At 41.5% G+C, this 14,800-nt stretch overlaps 1 protein-coding gene across 3 annotated transcripts in view; it reads right to left on the bottom strand.

Moving 5' to 3' along the window:
• Window positions 1-14,800, bottom strand: part of ZSWIM5 (zinc finger SWIM-type containing 5) — a 121,104-nt gene that overhangs the window by 55,451 nt on the left and 50,853 nt on the right. Inside the window, exon 1 of one of the 3 annotated variants that reach the window (XM_082228826.1) lies at window positions 12,308-12,356. The exons of the other annotated variants lie outside the window; for them this stretch is intronic. Within the exon in view, the coding sequence (XP_082084952.1) occupies window positions 12,308-12,341 (34 nt within the window). The 5' untranslated portion in view covers window positions 12,342-12,356. Of the gene's footprint in view, window positions 1-12,307; window positions 12,357-14,800 lie in introns of those variants that run through there. 3 annotated transcript variants of the gene reach the window in all.

Here is a 14,800-nt window from a genome sequence, read left to right on the forward strand (position 1 = left end):
ATGCTCTATGTGCTATATATAAGAAGCCAGATCTCTAGTAGATGCTGACAACCCAGGGCACAAAGCTAAAGAGATGGACCAACAGGAAGCTGATGGAGGCCAGCAGGACTGGGTAGAAGGGACCTCTGACCAATCCAAAGTCCCCAATGTGGCACAAAGCGTGGTTGGTTTGCTCTGCCAATTAATAGCTACATTTCAATTGTACACTGTTTTTAATTCTGTTTTGTAAACTTCTGTACCCTGCCTTATGCACAAAGCATTATAACAATGTCTGAATGAATGGATGGTCAGTTATTTTTCATCACTATATTATTGTAGTCCTAGCAAAAGATTCCAATAATGGAGATTCCACAGTGCCCACCCTTAAAAGCTATTCATTCATTTTCTATGGTGGCACAGTTCAAAAAGCATATTACCCAAAAAGCAAAGCCCATTAACTGATTTCACATTTCCATGAACCCATTAAAAATACTGGCTACCTAATACATATATGTGATGATATCAAGAATTAGTCATACTCGGAGTAGACCCATTGAAATTAGTGGGCTTAATCTAATGATTTCAATGGGTCTGTTTCATGTATGACTAACGTTGGATATCACCCATAGTGTTCAGGACCCTAGTTTTGGAGAGGGAAAAACTAATACTTTGTTATTCAATAGCCCCCTTGCAGAATTAGACTTGAGGATTTTAGAGTGTATTTACAGCAACATATCACTCATAAATAAGGTCCAATATGTGATCCATTCTAATGCACATATATTATTCCTTGTTTGCTCTTGGAAAATCCTCAAAAGCTTAAATTGAGAGTCTCCAGTATTTAGCTGTGCCTTTTCTCCGTAACAGTGAAGGCCTGTTGTTATAGCCACGACTCCACTTGTCCAACATATTTGCTGTAAGTAACAGAGCTACCATGCTAAAGTCACACTATATAGTTCTGATATAATGGAAATTTGTTCCGTTTGGTGAGCATTTTACTGTTGCTGTTCAACTTGCATTGCATTCTTTCTTTAAAGGAACATTTGTAGCCTGCTTAATCAGAAAGTTGTCTAAGCAATGTACATAATAAAACTGTCAATGAAACACAGATAAAATAATTGAATCCTGTGCTGTTGCACAGTATTTTTACCCGCACTTGGCTGCTAGATGTGCAATGCAAATATTGTAGAAGCTTCTCTGTATTGTGGGCTGGCAAGCAGAAAAGGGGAAGGCAAAATTCCAGCTAATTAAATTGCTCATTTGGAGTCATGGTTTAAAGGCAGGAACAGGATGTTGGACATTTGGCAGGTTTTGTCTTACATTCTCTAAGCTACTCATATTTTTGAACTCTTTATCTGAGAGGTTGAACTGGTCAGTCAAGAGCTTTGCGCCTTTGCCTAATACAGATGTCAAGTTCAAACTCATGAGGATCTATGTTCCCAATTGAACTACCCAGCAACATCCTCCCCCCCTTCACCCACAAGTGCCTGCCACGTGCCTCATACAATGAACCCTCTGGATTGCCTCAGCGGAGGCTGCCCTGCAGGAATGCTGGCTTGCATTCCAGAGGCACTTTTCAACTATCCCCATGGCTTCAGCAAGGAGAGGCATTTCGGAAGGAGAGCCAGACCAAGGCATTCAGCCAAATCCCAGAATTACAGCACATAATTTAGGGGGAACGGGGTAGCTGGCTTTGCAACCTGAGCATTCAAGAGCAGAGAAATTACAGTCTTTATGCCACTAGAGAGATCACCCTTTGAGGAGGATGTAACCTCTTAATACCTCTCCATTAGATGTTCTGGCTTTGTTCTGCGTACCAAGTTGGAATGCTGCAGCAAACAAAACAGCACTTGTTACGTGGAAGCCAAGCAACCTAAATTCCTGCAATGCAGGCCACCTTTATAAACAGAATAACAAGATAGCTTGCACTAGAATCCATGAGAACAACAAAGTGCACAACACTGAGTGGGGCAGGTGAGTGGAAGCATTGTTAGTCCTGTTTAAAAAACTGACTAATTTTCACAGTAAGGTTCTGCTGCTTCCAGAGTCTAACCAACCACTGCATGGCTCCTCGCACACCGCTTGATCCATCACAACAGCTCTGATGCAGCAAGATGACAAAAGGTTAAGAAATACACATTCCTTTTAGTCTGTATCAACACTTGCGAGTTTGCCACTACTGCTGTAAGATGAACCATCCCAGACAGGATATACGGTATCTGATGCAATATGAGGTAATATAGTACAGTACTGACACTTCTCTTGACACAGTCACTACACTAGAGAGCAGCTCACTTATCCTCAGTGCTGATTGTATGAGACTGCAACCCCCACCCCCCCACCACAGTATTTTGGTTAAGGCTGCCATACAGCTGTATTTTCCCGGACATTGCTGGGATCTCAAAGGCGGAATTGACATCTGGGGGAAATCGGCGTCCTGAAATATGGCAACCCTTATGTTGGTTAGCTGCACATCATGGAATCAATCAGTGGATTTCAGTTGGTCCAGGCACCATTTGATGTGAGGCAACCTGGTGTCAGTGTCACTCTTGGTACCGTGAATGCACCCATGCACAACTAACATAAAGCAGGTCCTTTCTCTTCATGCAAATATGCACTACAGCTATAATAATCCCCAGATTGGTAAACATGTGACTGAATATTGTGTGGCAGTGGGTGGCTGTGGTTAATTAGCTCAGAATCTCTCTCTCTCTCTCTCTCTCTCTCTCTCACACACACACACACACACACACACACACACACACACACACACACAGGTCTCTTGTGGCATGCTTGTACAGCTAGCAAATACAAGTGACACCAAAATGACTTGGAGAGATTTAAGTGAATCTGGGACCAATTTTGGACGCTGGACCAATCTGCCTCTGATTTATTAAAAGCTTTTGTACTTCTAGCCTATCCGGAGAGGCGGAAAGAATCTCCTTGGTGCAAAGTCACTTCATAAATTTTATTGGAACTAAGCTCTGCAAGTCTGGAAGCTCTCTTGCCATTTCCTTTAAGGTCTTCAGCTCTGTTAAACGTTAACTGTAAAAAATAATCATATACTTCACATGACAAAGACACTAACAATCTGAGTCCAATAATTCACAGGGTAATGAAGGGAGTGGCCTTGTGGATTTTCATACTTCTAAAGCCCCTCCGGCATTAGAACAAAGACACCCATTTCCTCTCTGAAAGTTTCAAAGCCGAGATCTCTAGCCTTCTACAACAGACCACATCAATACATTCTAATGCTGCATCTCTCATGGCACACAGTTGGCTTCGGAGTAGCACATAAAAACATGCTATAGATGAGATACACAGGATGAGGTCCGCAGGCCTTCGGGATATCTAACACAAATGAAGCTAAATAGTGCTTAGTGAAAAACATAACATACAGCAAACAAAACTGGCTCTACTTTTTGGCACTCAGGGTGCAACCAGATGTGACATTGGGAGATCTGTGACCAGATTTCCTATTGCTGTTTTATGTAAGCTTAAAAGCAGCTGCAGGTCTCCCTGAATCTGGTCAAGACTGTGGTTTTGTGAGAGATGGGGTTCAACTCTTTCCTCTCTGTGATTCTAAATTCATAATCTGTCAATAATGTTGGACCCCGCGCACACAATACCATAGCTGACATACTGTATGTCAGAGGGAGATATTTAGACTACCAATTGGTCAGTGTCCTTGGGATCATTGTCAGTTATTGCAACTCCAGGATGCAGAAAGGACTTCTGCAGGGGAGAGGCTGACCACCCATTCTCATGAAAATTGCCAGAGGTAGATTTAGGGAAATGTGTCCGGTTCAGTCACACTGACTGACGAGCCTTGGGGGGCACCACAGGAGATGCCACAACTATGCTTTAGAATGGAGTTCAAGAAGCAGGTGGACAGAATTTTGGTTTTGCATAGGGTGCCACCGAAATTTGAGACCCCAAGGCCCACCACTGCACTTGCACATCCTCAACACCTCTTTCAATACTAATGAATTCTCCTAGAGTGGTTTGATAAGTTGAGGATTGGGGGTACTGCATAACAGTGATTCCACTGCTACTAGAGAATAATAGTGGAAAACTCCTGCTTTACACCATGACATTTGTGCTGTGTGGTCCCACAGGGTTCTATTTTGTCCCCAGTGCTCCTCAACACCTATATGAAACTGCTGGGAGGTGTAATCTGGAAATTTTATTATATTGATTCAGTGTATTTATTTTAGTACATTGATATCCCACCTTCCATTCATCATGGAACTCATGACAGTGTACATCTGGTTCCTAAGCAGTCTCCCATTCAGGCACTGAAAAGACCCCAACCTGTTTAGCATTTGTAATGTGGCTACATCATATGCCCTCGGGGCTAACTAATAAGCAGCATTATTAGTAGCAGAGCAAATAACAGAATGGTATTTGCATAATGCACAGAAACATAAGGAACATGGCGGGGGGGAGTTGTATTCACCTGGTTACATGTGGATCTTTCATAATGGATGGAGCTTCAGTATAAAATTTTATTAAAACTCTCAGTTGCTTCCCCTTCTTTTCAAAGCCAAAGAGAATAATTTGTCAGCAAAATGCAGCCATGTAGTACCATTACATGGCCTTCAACCAACAGCAGTTACTTTAACAAAGACCTACAAATTTCTAAGTGATTTTTTTATTAAACATACCAAATGGGATAGTGGAAGGAAAATGAACAACCACCACCACCACCTACAGAGGAAAACTGTGGGAGAAGATACTGAAAAGAGCTACGGGCATTGCCAGAATGGAGAATGACTTTGCATTCATTAAGTTAACCGCTTAGGAGAGCAAGAAAAGGGGCAATCTTTTATCAGTACCAGGTGAGAAACTCTGTCTCTTTCCAAGACATGTTGTTGGAAGTGTTTGCTGAGGTGAAATGATGAGCCAAGAAACCTATTGCGAAAGATTTATAGGATCTGAAGAGAAACCAGAGTATAATAAAGGAGATTGAATTGAAACCTATTACATAGTGATTCTCTGCATGCTATTGCTCACTATGGCCTGAACACAGGCAGCTCAATATTGAGAAGTTGGGGTTCAGCAAATGCCACTGAGAACACAGAGAGTACAATTTTCCCTTCTATATTATGTGCTGACTATCTGTAGTAGTGGACTGGTTTCTGCTGTTGCCTTGGTATGGAGTTCAGCACCAATCTTAATTTGTTATATTGTGTTTTGTAGTTTTAATAAAATTGTATATGCATAACTGCCCTGAGGCTATGAGGAAGGGTGATATAGAAATGAATGAATTAATATATGAATGAGGTCCTGCCTACAGAACTAAAATCTAGGTATTGTGCCATGTTCAATAGGATGGCAATCCCAAACAGTACAACAAAAAAAAATGTATTTAAAAGAGTCAGGAATAAGGGCTCCAAATCAGAATGCTAAATATGAAAAACTATTTAAGTTGCAACTCACTCTCAACACCAAGGGCAATCTCCGAATCTCCCCATGACTGTGCTCTCCACTGCACAGCTGACTGGAGCCTACCAGCAGGCAAAAGTGAGCATGGCTGAGTCATGCTGCAAAACTGTCCATGGAGGAAAAGTTCACTCTGTTCTCCATGGGCAGTTGGTTGCATTTCCATGGAGTGCATTGAAATAAGAAGCATTGGATGTGGGTGGGGGAAGATGCAATAGTAAGGTGTGTTCTCTTACATGTTCCAGGTTTTCTAAATTTACAATCTTGCTTTTAAGCCAATTCTCAGAGCATACACAAACAAAAGTGAAATAATAAACAATAAAACGAATACTCAGAAGTAACATGAAGTCCATAGAACAGAAACCACAATCATATAAATTACCTGAGAATATAGAAAACATTTGGCCTGGTGCCTGAATATGAGTAAGATGGGCAGCAGTAATGCAGCCCTAGTGAGAGCTTTCCATGATCAGTGCAGACCCTCCAACTGTCCCCGTTTTCCATGGACAGTCCCGGATTTACAAAACCCATCCCAGTTTCTGATTTGATCTCAGAATGCCCCGTTTCCCTTAGGACGTCCCTATTTTCACAAGAGAAATGTTGGAGCATATGGAGTTATCTGACCCCAGAGCCATCTCAAGGCAGCCCTGTATGGGGAAGTTTTTTAATGTTTAATGTTTTATTGTTTTTATATATGTTGGAAGCCACCCTTCGTCCAAAGATCACAGGGTGGTTTACAGTAAAACAAAACAAAACAAAAAACCCACGGCACATTTTAAAGACCATAGATTGTTTAAACAGCAAAGGCCTGCGTGAAGAATAATGTTTTTGTCTGACTCCACGCACTTACCATGTTGACATTGCCTTGGTACTTTTTACAATCTGTGATATAGATTATAGTGCAATGACTGGCAAGAAGGAAGGACTGGATTATAGTGTTGGCATCACAAAGGTAGATAGAAGTGTAATGGGAAAGCATAGGGGAGGGGATGCAGGGTTAACTACCGCATTCAGAGACTCCACATATACCAATCAGATAAAGAAAGCACACCTAAACAGAAGTAATATAGAGTACACATTTCTTTTCATCTGGGATAACCAGTCTTAAGCATCCATTTTTAAAGGAGTTATCACACTGCCAATGAACCAAATATTATCTTACAAGAAAAAGGTGGCCGACAGAGCAATCCTGTACATTGGGGATAACCAATGTAGTGCCCTCCAGATGTTGTGGGTCACAACTCCCATCATACCTGACCACTGGCTGGGGTTGATGGGAGTTGCAGTCCACAACATCTAGAAGCACCACATTGGCTACCCCTGCTGTACATGCTTACTCAAGTCCCACTGTGTACCTTAGATTTAGTGTATGCAGGATTGCTGCCTAAAATGACAAATCTACACATACCTAAGTAAGCATCAATGAGCATATTGACACTTACTTCTGAGTAAACACAGCAGGGGGTATGCTGTTAAGAGCTGTAGTTGTGGAGCGTTTCAGTAATGCTTCTCCCAGCTAGTGCCGAATCTCTGCAGGTGGGAGTCAAAGCTCTGAAACAATTTTACATCACAGTCTTCTGACAAAACATGGCTAGAAGAAGCAAAAGCACTGAACCACTGGGGACAATTCAAAAGCAAGGTGATATACTTTGTTAAAGGAACCATCTGCTATTATGCAAAGAAGATTCCTGTCATTATCTTGGCAGAGAAGGGTTTGAATGTGGTTATCTGCAAAAGGTTCTGAAACCAAAGGTGACAATGTGCTGTTGAAGTCATATCTTTCTTGGGGCTTCCTATAGGCCTCTGACTGAACACTGCTGGACCAGATGAGCCTGTGATCTGATTCAGTATGGCTCTTCTTGTGTTCTTATGAGGCAGGGTACAGGGAATCCATGCTCTGCACGGGTGCTTGCCTTGACTTTTCTTTCAAATTTCCTGGTTCCTGTCACCTTGTACCCTTATAAGTTCACCCCATATTATACCCTCTCATGTAAATGTTTTCCTTCACATTTAACAACAACAACAACAAAAATTTTATTTGTACCCCTCCCTCCCCGGCCGGAGCCGGGCTCAGGGCGGCTAACATCATAAAACTAACACAGTATACAAAGAACATAAGAACATAAAAACAGGCAAGCAATTAATTAAAATACATCTTAAAATTAGTTCAGAGCAAATTAAAATCCGGACAGATGGCAGACCACGGGTAAAATTGAGAGTGGTTAATATTCTCCAGGGCCAACTGTTACCACTGGTCTTATAGTTTCAAAAACTATTCAGAATTCTATTAGAACCAAAAATGTTGCTGTTATGATAAAAAAAAAAAAAAACACACACACACACTTTTTTCTACCCAGACTAATGGATGTGGCTGCAGCTCCTGACGCAAATGAAGACTCAGGTGCTTAATGAGGAAGAAGTATCTATCTTCTTCAGACTAAAAAAGAGTTCACATGCTAAAAAGCTTCTGCATGGAATTCACTTTCCAGGCAGAGATTTGTGCAGATCACCATTTGTCTATGCAGAGATTTGCACACATGTAGGCTCGTCATACCTAATTACAGACATGTTGGATTTGCACAATTTCCTACAGAAACTGACTTCTGTTTAAGAATTTTGTGGTATGTGAAGTGGCTCCTGGTCTCATCGAGTGTTCTTCAACACTAAGTGCCTTGCAGATGACTGCATTTTGAATGAAATTCCGTTCCAAAAAGGCAGCACAGTGTGCCACCATACGAACAAGGTCAATACATGAATCTTTAATAGGTATGCCAAAGGGACTGTTAATAAACAGGCAATTGCTTACATATAATAGTTGAGACTTGGTTATTAGACACAGGAAAAAGTTGAGTGAGAAATGTGGTGCAGGTGGGTGTCCCCACCCCCCACCCCTGCACTCTCGTCCCATCAGGTATGTGTTACTTTGTCCATCCCCCAAACTCTAAAAAACAGAGTCCTTTGTATCCTGTGATGTCCCACCTCCTTTTCATCCATTTAAAACCTCTGGGGGCGCGGAGGGATTCTGCTGATGAGAGTTAAGACAGAGAAGAGAAAGCCTACAAGGACTTCAAGGCTTAATTTAACTGTCACTGGGATGAAGCATTATACAGACTGCAGCTCAATAGCAGAATTCTGAATCCATATGTTTTATATACAGCAAGCCACTTCGTAGCTGCATAGAAACATGCTCTGATTTAAATACCTCTCGGAGCAATTTCTATGCACAAACTAAGTGCATTCTGTTCAGTGACTGGTCTTGTGTTCAGCGAGGCATTTTTGGCCAGGGAAAGGTGGATGAGGAACACCAACAGCTATACAAAAGCAAAGCTCATTGTCTCTGAAAAGAGCCCAGTGATTAGCTGGACATTCTTTCAACTGCAATGTCATCCTGTGCCTTTTAGAATGGTGTGGTTGCAAACTGACCTAATGGTCACAAATAGTCTTTTCTAACTATGCACAAATAGTTTTCATTTCCATCCTTTTGCTGCAGGAAGACTGATTAATACATGGGCTTTGTGTATTACAAAATCCCATGCATGGTATTAGGCCCAAAACTCAAAAGGCTGAGAATCTGAGCTTGTTTCCCTGCAAGTTTCTAGCCCTTTGTGGTTGTAAAAAAGATAGACCTGAAAGCACCTGGGCAAGGTCTGATGGGATCTCAGCAGTTAAGAGCAGAGGCTGAGCACCATTTCCAGTGTTCAGGGTGTAAAGCTCCAATGTCCTCCCCTTTTGTGATGGGCAGAAACAGAATAAATTGTGCAAAATAAGCTAATATATCCACAATGTATAAATCTGTTTATAAAAGATTTCAGCTTTTCTTGGTGCAGAGTATAGGATACCTTGGCACAAATATTTTAATTTGTGTCAATAACCACCACTGGTTATAAATAGAAGAGAACTAAATCCCTTTGAGAATAAATAGAAGAGAACTAAATCCCTTTGAGAATTCCTCCCCACAGGAGGCGTTATTGTTACAACAAGGAGGTTAGCACATCATCACAAAGCCCTGTCTAAGGCACAGGAGCAGATCTACAAACTGGACTTAGGAGTACCTAAGTGTAAGCAATCTGCAGCACACGCTCTCAATATACTTTCCTTCCATTAGAATCAATGTTTCCTTCCTTCAGAAGCTTATGCGGTATAATTAAATAATTTAATTTGTACCAGGAAATGAGAGGGTGAGAGATGGAGAATCTTTGTGGCTCACATGAAGACCCTCCCGGAGCCCAGAGGACTTCACTGAGGGCAGAGAAGAGACTGGAGGTGCAGCGGTGCTTTGTTTAGGCTGGTCAGTCTCCCCACCTAACAGCTGATGTGCGCTGTGGTGCAGCAGCCACTTTTCTTTGCGTCCTCCAGCCTCCGGCTGGCCCCAGAGCTTCAACTTCAGTTGTGGATATTTTTGCCATGGTCTTTTTTATCTGGATTGCAGAGAAAGCTGCAGAGAGGGCATTTAAAGGGTGTTTAGAGGGTGCTCTCCACTTACCCGATTTTCACTTATGTGTGCCAGAATGTAACCCCCATGTAAGTGGGGAATTGCCTGTATATTTGATTCAATTAGTTTCACCTAGAGTCGTGCAAAGAAGATTCCAACCCCCGCTCCCAATTCTCCTTAAATTCCAACCAAAAAGTATGGGGGATCCTGCCTGCATCTCTCCCCTTGCTCTCTGATCTTAGGTTTTACAAAAGTTCATTTTCATGCTTAGGAGCCAGAATTAAAAACCCTTTAAAGAAAACTAATGCTTCAAAAATGCCATACATGGTCAGTGGTGAAGCTATACAAATAAGAGTTTTTCACAAACCACTTACAAAATGTTTCCAGGTGTTGGCCTCTCCCATGATGGCAGCTGACAACTTGGTCGCTGACCACAAGAGGAAAAGGAGAACTTGTGAATTTAAATGTAAGTTACAGATGTCATATAAACTTCCATATGCAATTAGTGCAAAAAAACTTCTAAAAGATTCCAAAAATATTTCTATGCCAGTTAAGACTTTTGCAATATTTTTTATACACATAGATGGCTACAAATCTGCATTACTCAGCAGAGGCACTTTCCAGTTATTGATGTAAGAAATCAGAAGGCAAGGGCCCACAGCACTAATACTTCTAACCTATGATAGGCCTACTGATAAATCTTGGCTTCCTCTCATGGCCTCTCCCCTCTGTTGCATCTCCAGGAGAAAATTGGTTGCATATGTAATCTACTGCCTTTCAGCACCACTCTGCCTGCAAACCTAATTTAGTACAGTGGTAAAAACCTTATAATGCAAGCAAGCATCAATTTTTTGGCTTACATAATCTATTGGATCAATGTCTGAAACTAATTGCTCTCATGGAAAAACTGCTAGCCTTGCAAGACAACCCAAGCTACCATCTCACCACCTTTCACTTCCTAGAACCATTAATCACACTCAGATGATTTATAGGTTATTGGGATTTTCTGATTAATTTTCCACATCTCCAGATCTGTCTGTCTCAGGTAGATACAGAGGGCAATATGAAACCACTGAACAAGTATTAGGTGCCTGTTCCAAATCTGAATGTTGTCAAAGTGGGGCAGAGGGAGGAGATACTTATTCTAGTCTTGCTCCATAAAGTTTCTTCCCTATTAGCATTCCAATGGTTTTAATCAGCTCCCAACATTTTATCTATAACACAAGATAACAATGATTTGAGGATGTTTGTTACATCAAACGCCTTGATACTCAAACAACTTGGAACCCAAATACTGCAAACCCAGAAGTAAGTGTTCCGGTTTGCGAACTTTTTTTGGAAGTCGAACATGCTCCGTTTTGAGTGTCACACTTCCATTTTGAGTGTTACGCTGAGGTCTGTCTGTTTTTGCTATTTATTATGCATTTTTGTTTTTGCTACTCTTTTTTGTTTTGTTTTTGTGACTGTGTGGAACCCAGTTCAGCTACTGATTGATTGATTGATTGATTGATCGATCGATTTTGTGACTGCAGACTGCTTTCATTTTATGGATCAATGGTCTCGTTAGATAGTAAAATTCATGTTAAATTGCTCTTTTAGGGGTTGTTTTTAAAAGTCTGTAATGGATTAATCCATTCTGCATCACTTTCTATGGGAAAGTACGCCTTGGTTTTGAAAGGCTTTGGTTTTGGAATGGACGTCCAGAATGGATTAAGTTTGAGAACCAAGGTACCACTGTAAGTCTCACCCTCATTAACAAACATTCAAACTGCAAATACCATCAAGCATTATATTTTGCCCTGTTAACATGGATTCAGAAGGAAAGCCAACCCCAAATCCCTGACCAGAAACACAGAACAAAATAGGACCAAGTCTTTCTTTCTTCTCTTAAAGCCTAAGATTTTCCAATAGAGACTGTTGGTCAGGTGCTATAACTGAGGTTAACTAGTAAGAAACAGCTAGGCAATGTGATGCCCTCCATATATTGTGGACCACAATTCCCATCATCCCTGACCAGGGTTGGGGCTGATGTGAGTTGTAGTGCAAAACATCTGGGGGGGCACCAGGTTGGCTAGCCCTTGTAGTAAGGCACTCCTGGTAAGGCACTAATCAGAAAGCTGTACCTCCTGATCATGTACAGCATAATTTGAAGTCACTTATTCCAGGTTAATAATTAATGTTACTTTCAAATAGACTGAAAATTATGAACTACTAATACACAACCAAGTGTGGCCTTAAGAACTCTGTACATCACAGAGACACACACAAGTGGTTCTATCATTAAAGTGTGGGGTACTCTGTTAAAACCACAAAAATTCAATTCAGGATGTGGAGAGTCTACTTGTCCTCTCCCTCTCCACATTCTCCACCTATCAACCTTTCTGTGCCATCCCACACTTGCCCACCCAAATTGAAGCATAACAAGAAAGCAGCAGGCAGCTAGATACTCACTGCTGTCTTCAAGTTTCAGTATTACTTTGAACATGCAGAGGAAGAGGACTGGGGCTGAAAGATTAAGCGACAGAATGGTTGCATGGCGCATCAGTTGTAAGCAAGCTCACTATGTACGTGCCTCAATTCTTTTAACCCAATAGTTTTTGGATCTTAGGAAATTTTATGTGTGTGTGACTCCCCACCCTACCCATATGTTGTATTGTGCTTTCAGCAGCAAAGCCTTGGACACTGATTGGCTATGGTGGTGTGAACATTGCAATTGGTCTGAGAGCAATGTTGTTAAATTTGCATGGAAGACAGCGGCAAGAAAGAAAGGGAAGGAGAGAAACAACATAATATTAGAAGCTGTATGTTCGAAGAGACTTCTAGGAAGTATTGGGAAGAGGCAGAGTAGCTCAAGAAAGGGAGACAAAATACACAATGGGCTAAAAGAAGGAATCTGGGGAAAGTTTGGGTACTAGACAAATGGAGCTGAAAAAATAGAGGCACTGGGCAGAGGCCAAATTTCACATTGGGCCTGGTAACACAAGATGGGCAAACTGAGAAGGCTGGAAGGCTAAGGGCTGAGAGACAAGGAGGCAATGGATCATGAGGCCGTTTGAACTAGAATTTAGACAAATATTCCCTTCCTTTGCCTCAAAAGGGCAAGTTTTGTCAGTTATGGCTACCACTGTTGCTGCACCACTGTGACTTGATAACCCTAAGAAGGCATAAAGGAGCTGAATTTGACATACTGATTTGAAATTAACAATTCCTTTGCTACAGGCTTCATTCACATGTATGTAAGCAGAACTAAAAACCTTCACAATTATGTACTTATGCAAATTAAAACAAATTGCAATCTTTGTTTTTCAGGAATTGTTTTCAGTAGCGGCCAGTGTTGTGGGGCAGAGCTGCCACCCCACCCCAGCTGTACTATAGTTTACCTGGATGGTGAGGTGAAAAGCAGATTGGCAGTGAAGCACAGACACACTGCTGGAGCCAATACAGCATTCACATCAGTGTGTCCGCACAATTTGACCTCACTTGAAGTATAAATGAATCCTACACATGTCTGCTCAAAAGCCAGTCCATTGAGTTCAATGTCACTTAAGCCCAAGAAACTGAATGTAGGATTGCAGTTTAAGAGAGTGGTTTTCAACACCAATGACTATAATAACAAAAAGACTTGTTGAAAGAGATGGCATTGTGCAGAATTGGGGAGCGGGGAAATACAGAACAGGACTACTGTATACCCTGGCTGAAAACCTTCTTTCTTTTCTCAATCTTCCTCAGCCTGTACTTTCCTTGTTCGGAACAAATGGGGTAGGTGGCCTGAGGTTATGTCTAGTATAGTCTGCAAATTCTTTTAAAATGAAGGCAGGAAATCTCAAGACAGGCGGATTTTGCCTGAACTCAGATTTCATTCAGCATGGTCCAGAACTCATAAGGTTCTATAACAGAAAAGTTGTCTTAAGCGGAATCCTAGAACTTGCTGCACCAGCAAATAAGTGTTTGGAAGAAGCATTCAGAGTGCTACGTCAAAAGCATTAGGTTACTCCAACACTGCAGGGATGTTAACTCTGGTGTTTTAAGGTAATATGTCAGCACAAATTTTTAGGAGAGGAATGAGAGATTTGCCATTTCTAACTCTTGGTTTCCAACTTCATATTTAAAAAAAATAAAAAATGTGAGATGTTCACTTTTGGAAAACCACACTATTGATGCATTTTAGAAGCGACAGCAGGCTTAGAATATGTTTTCTATACATCCATCACATATGCATCAGGTTGGGCAATTAGATATATTTAAGCATATGGTACCCTAATTCAGTCCAGCAGGGAAATAGATTTTGTTAATCTTATTAAGTTTGAGCCATGCTGTTGCTGTTATTTGTATGAGGGTCTTTCTGGCCTTATTTTCCAACCCCATGGGCATAATATACACACGGTGTCACCATTTAAACAAATGTATGATAAGAGATTGAAGAACAGACCACCAACTTTTTTGGGCTCATGAGCTGATTAGCAAACCGAACAAAGTGTTGTGGGCCTCTCTCTCTCTCTCCCTTCCCTGCAGCCTATTCTATGGGTTACAATAGAATGCTTCCTTCAAGTCTACTTTAATTGAAGGAGAGGTGGCCTCGCGTGCACCAGGGAAGGCTTCTGTGGGCACATATGCAACCCTGGGCATCTTGCTGGCAACCCCCGGAATAGTTTTCCCAGCAGTAAATATTGTTTTATTAACAATGTGCTATCCTGTGACAATATTTTCCTTGTTCTTGCTGACTAATTTCCTTAAATTTTAAGTCTTAAACCAGTGGTTTTCAACAATTGTGCCGCAGCATCCTGGGGTGCTTTGAATGATGGTCAGGGTGCCATGGGCAACACTGGCCTCTGTCCCTCTTTCCTTCTCTCCCTCCTCTGAGGCCCTCTCTCATCTCTGTCTCCCAAAGGTTTGTGCAGCTGTTTGTTGAAGGCAAGGGGTGACATAACTGGGCTCCTGAGCCCC

The sequence above is a fragment of the Podarcis vaucheri genome (assembly GCF_965113315.1).
Source record: "Podarcis vaucheri genome assembly, chromosome: 6".
Lineage (NCBI taxonomy): Eukaryota > Metazoa > Chordata > Lepidosauria > Squamata > Lacertidae > Podarcis > Podarcis vaucheri.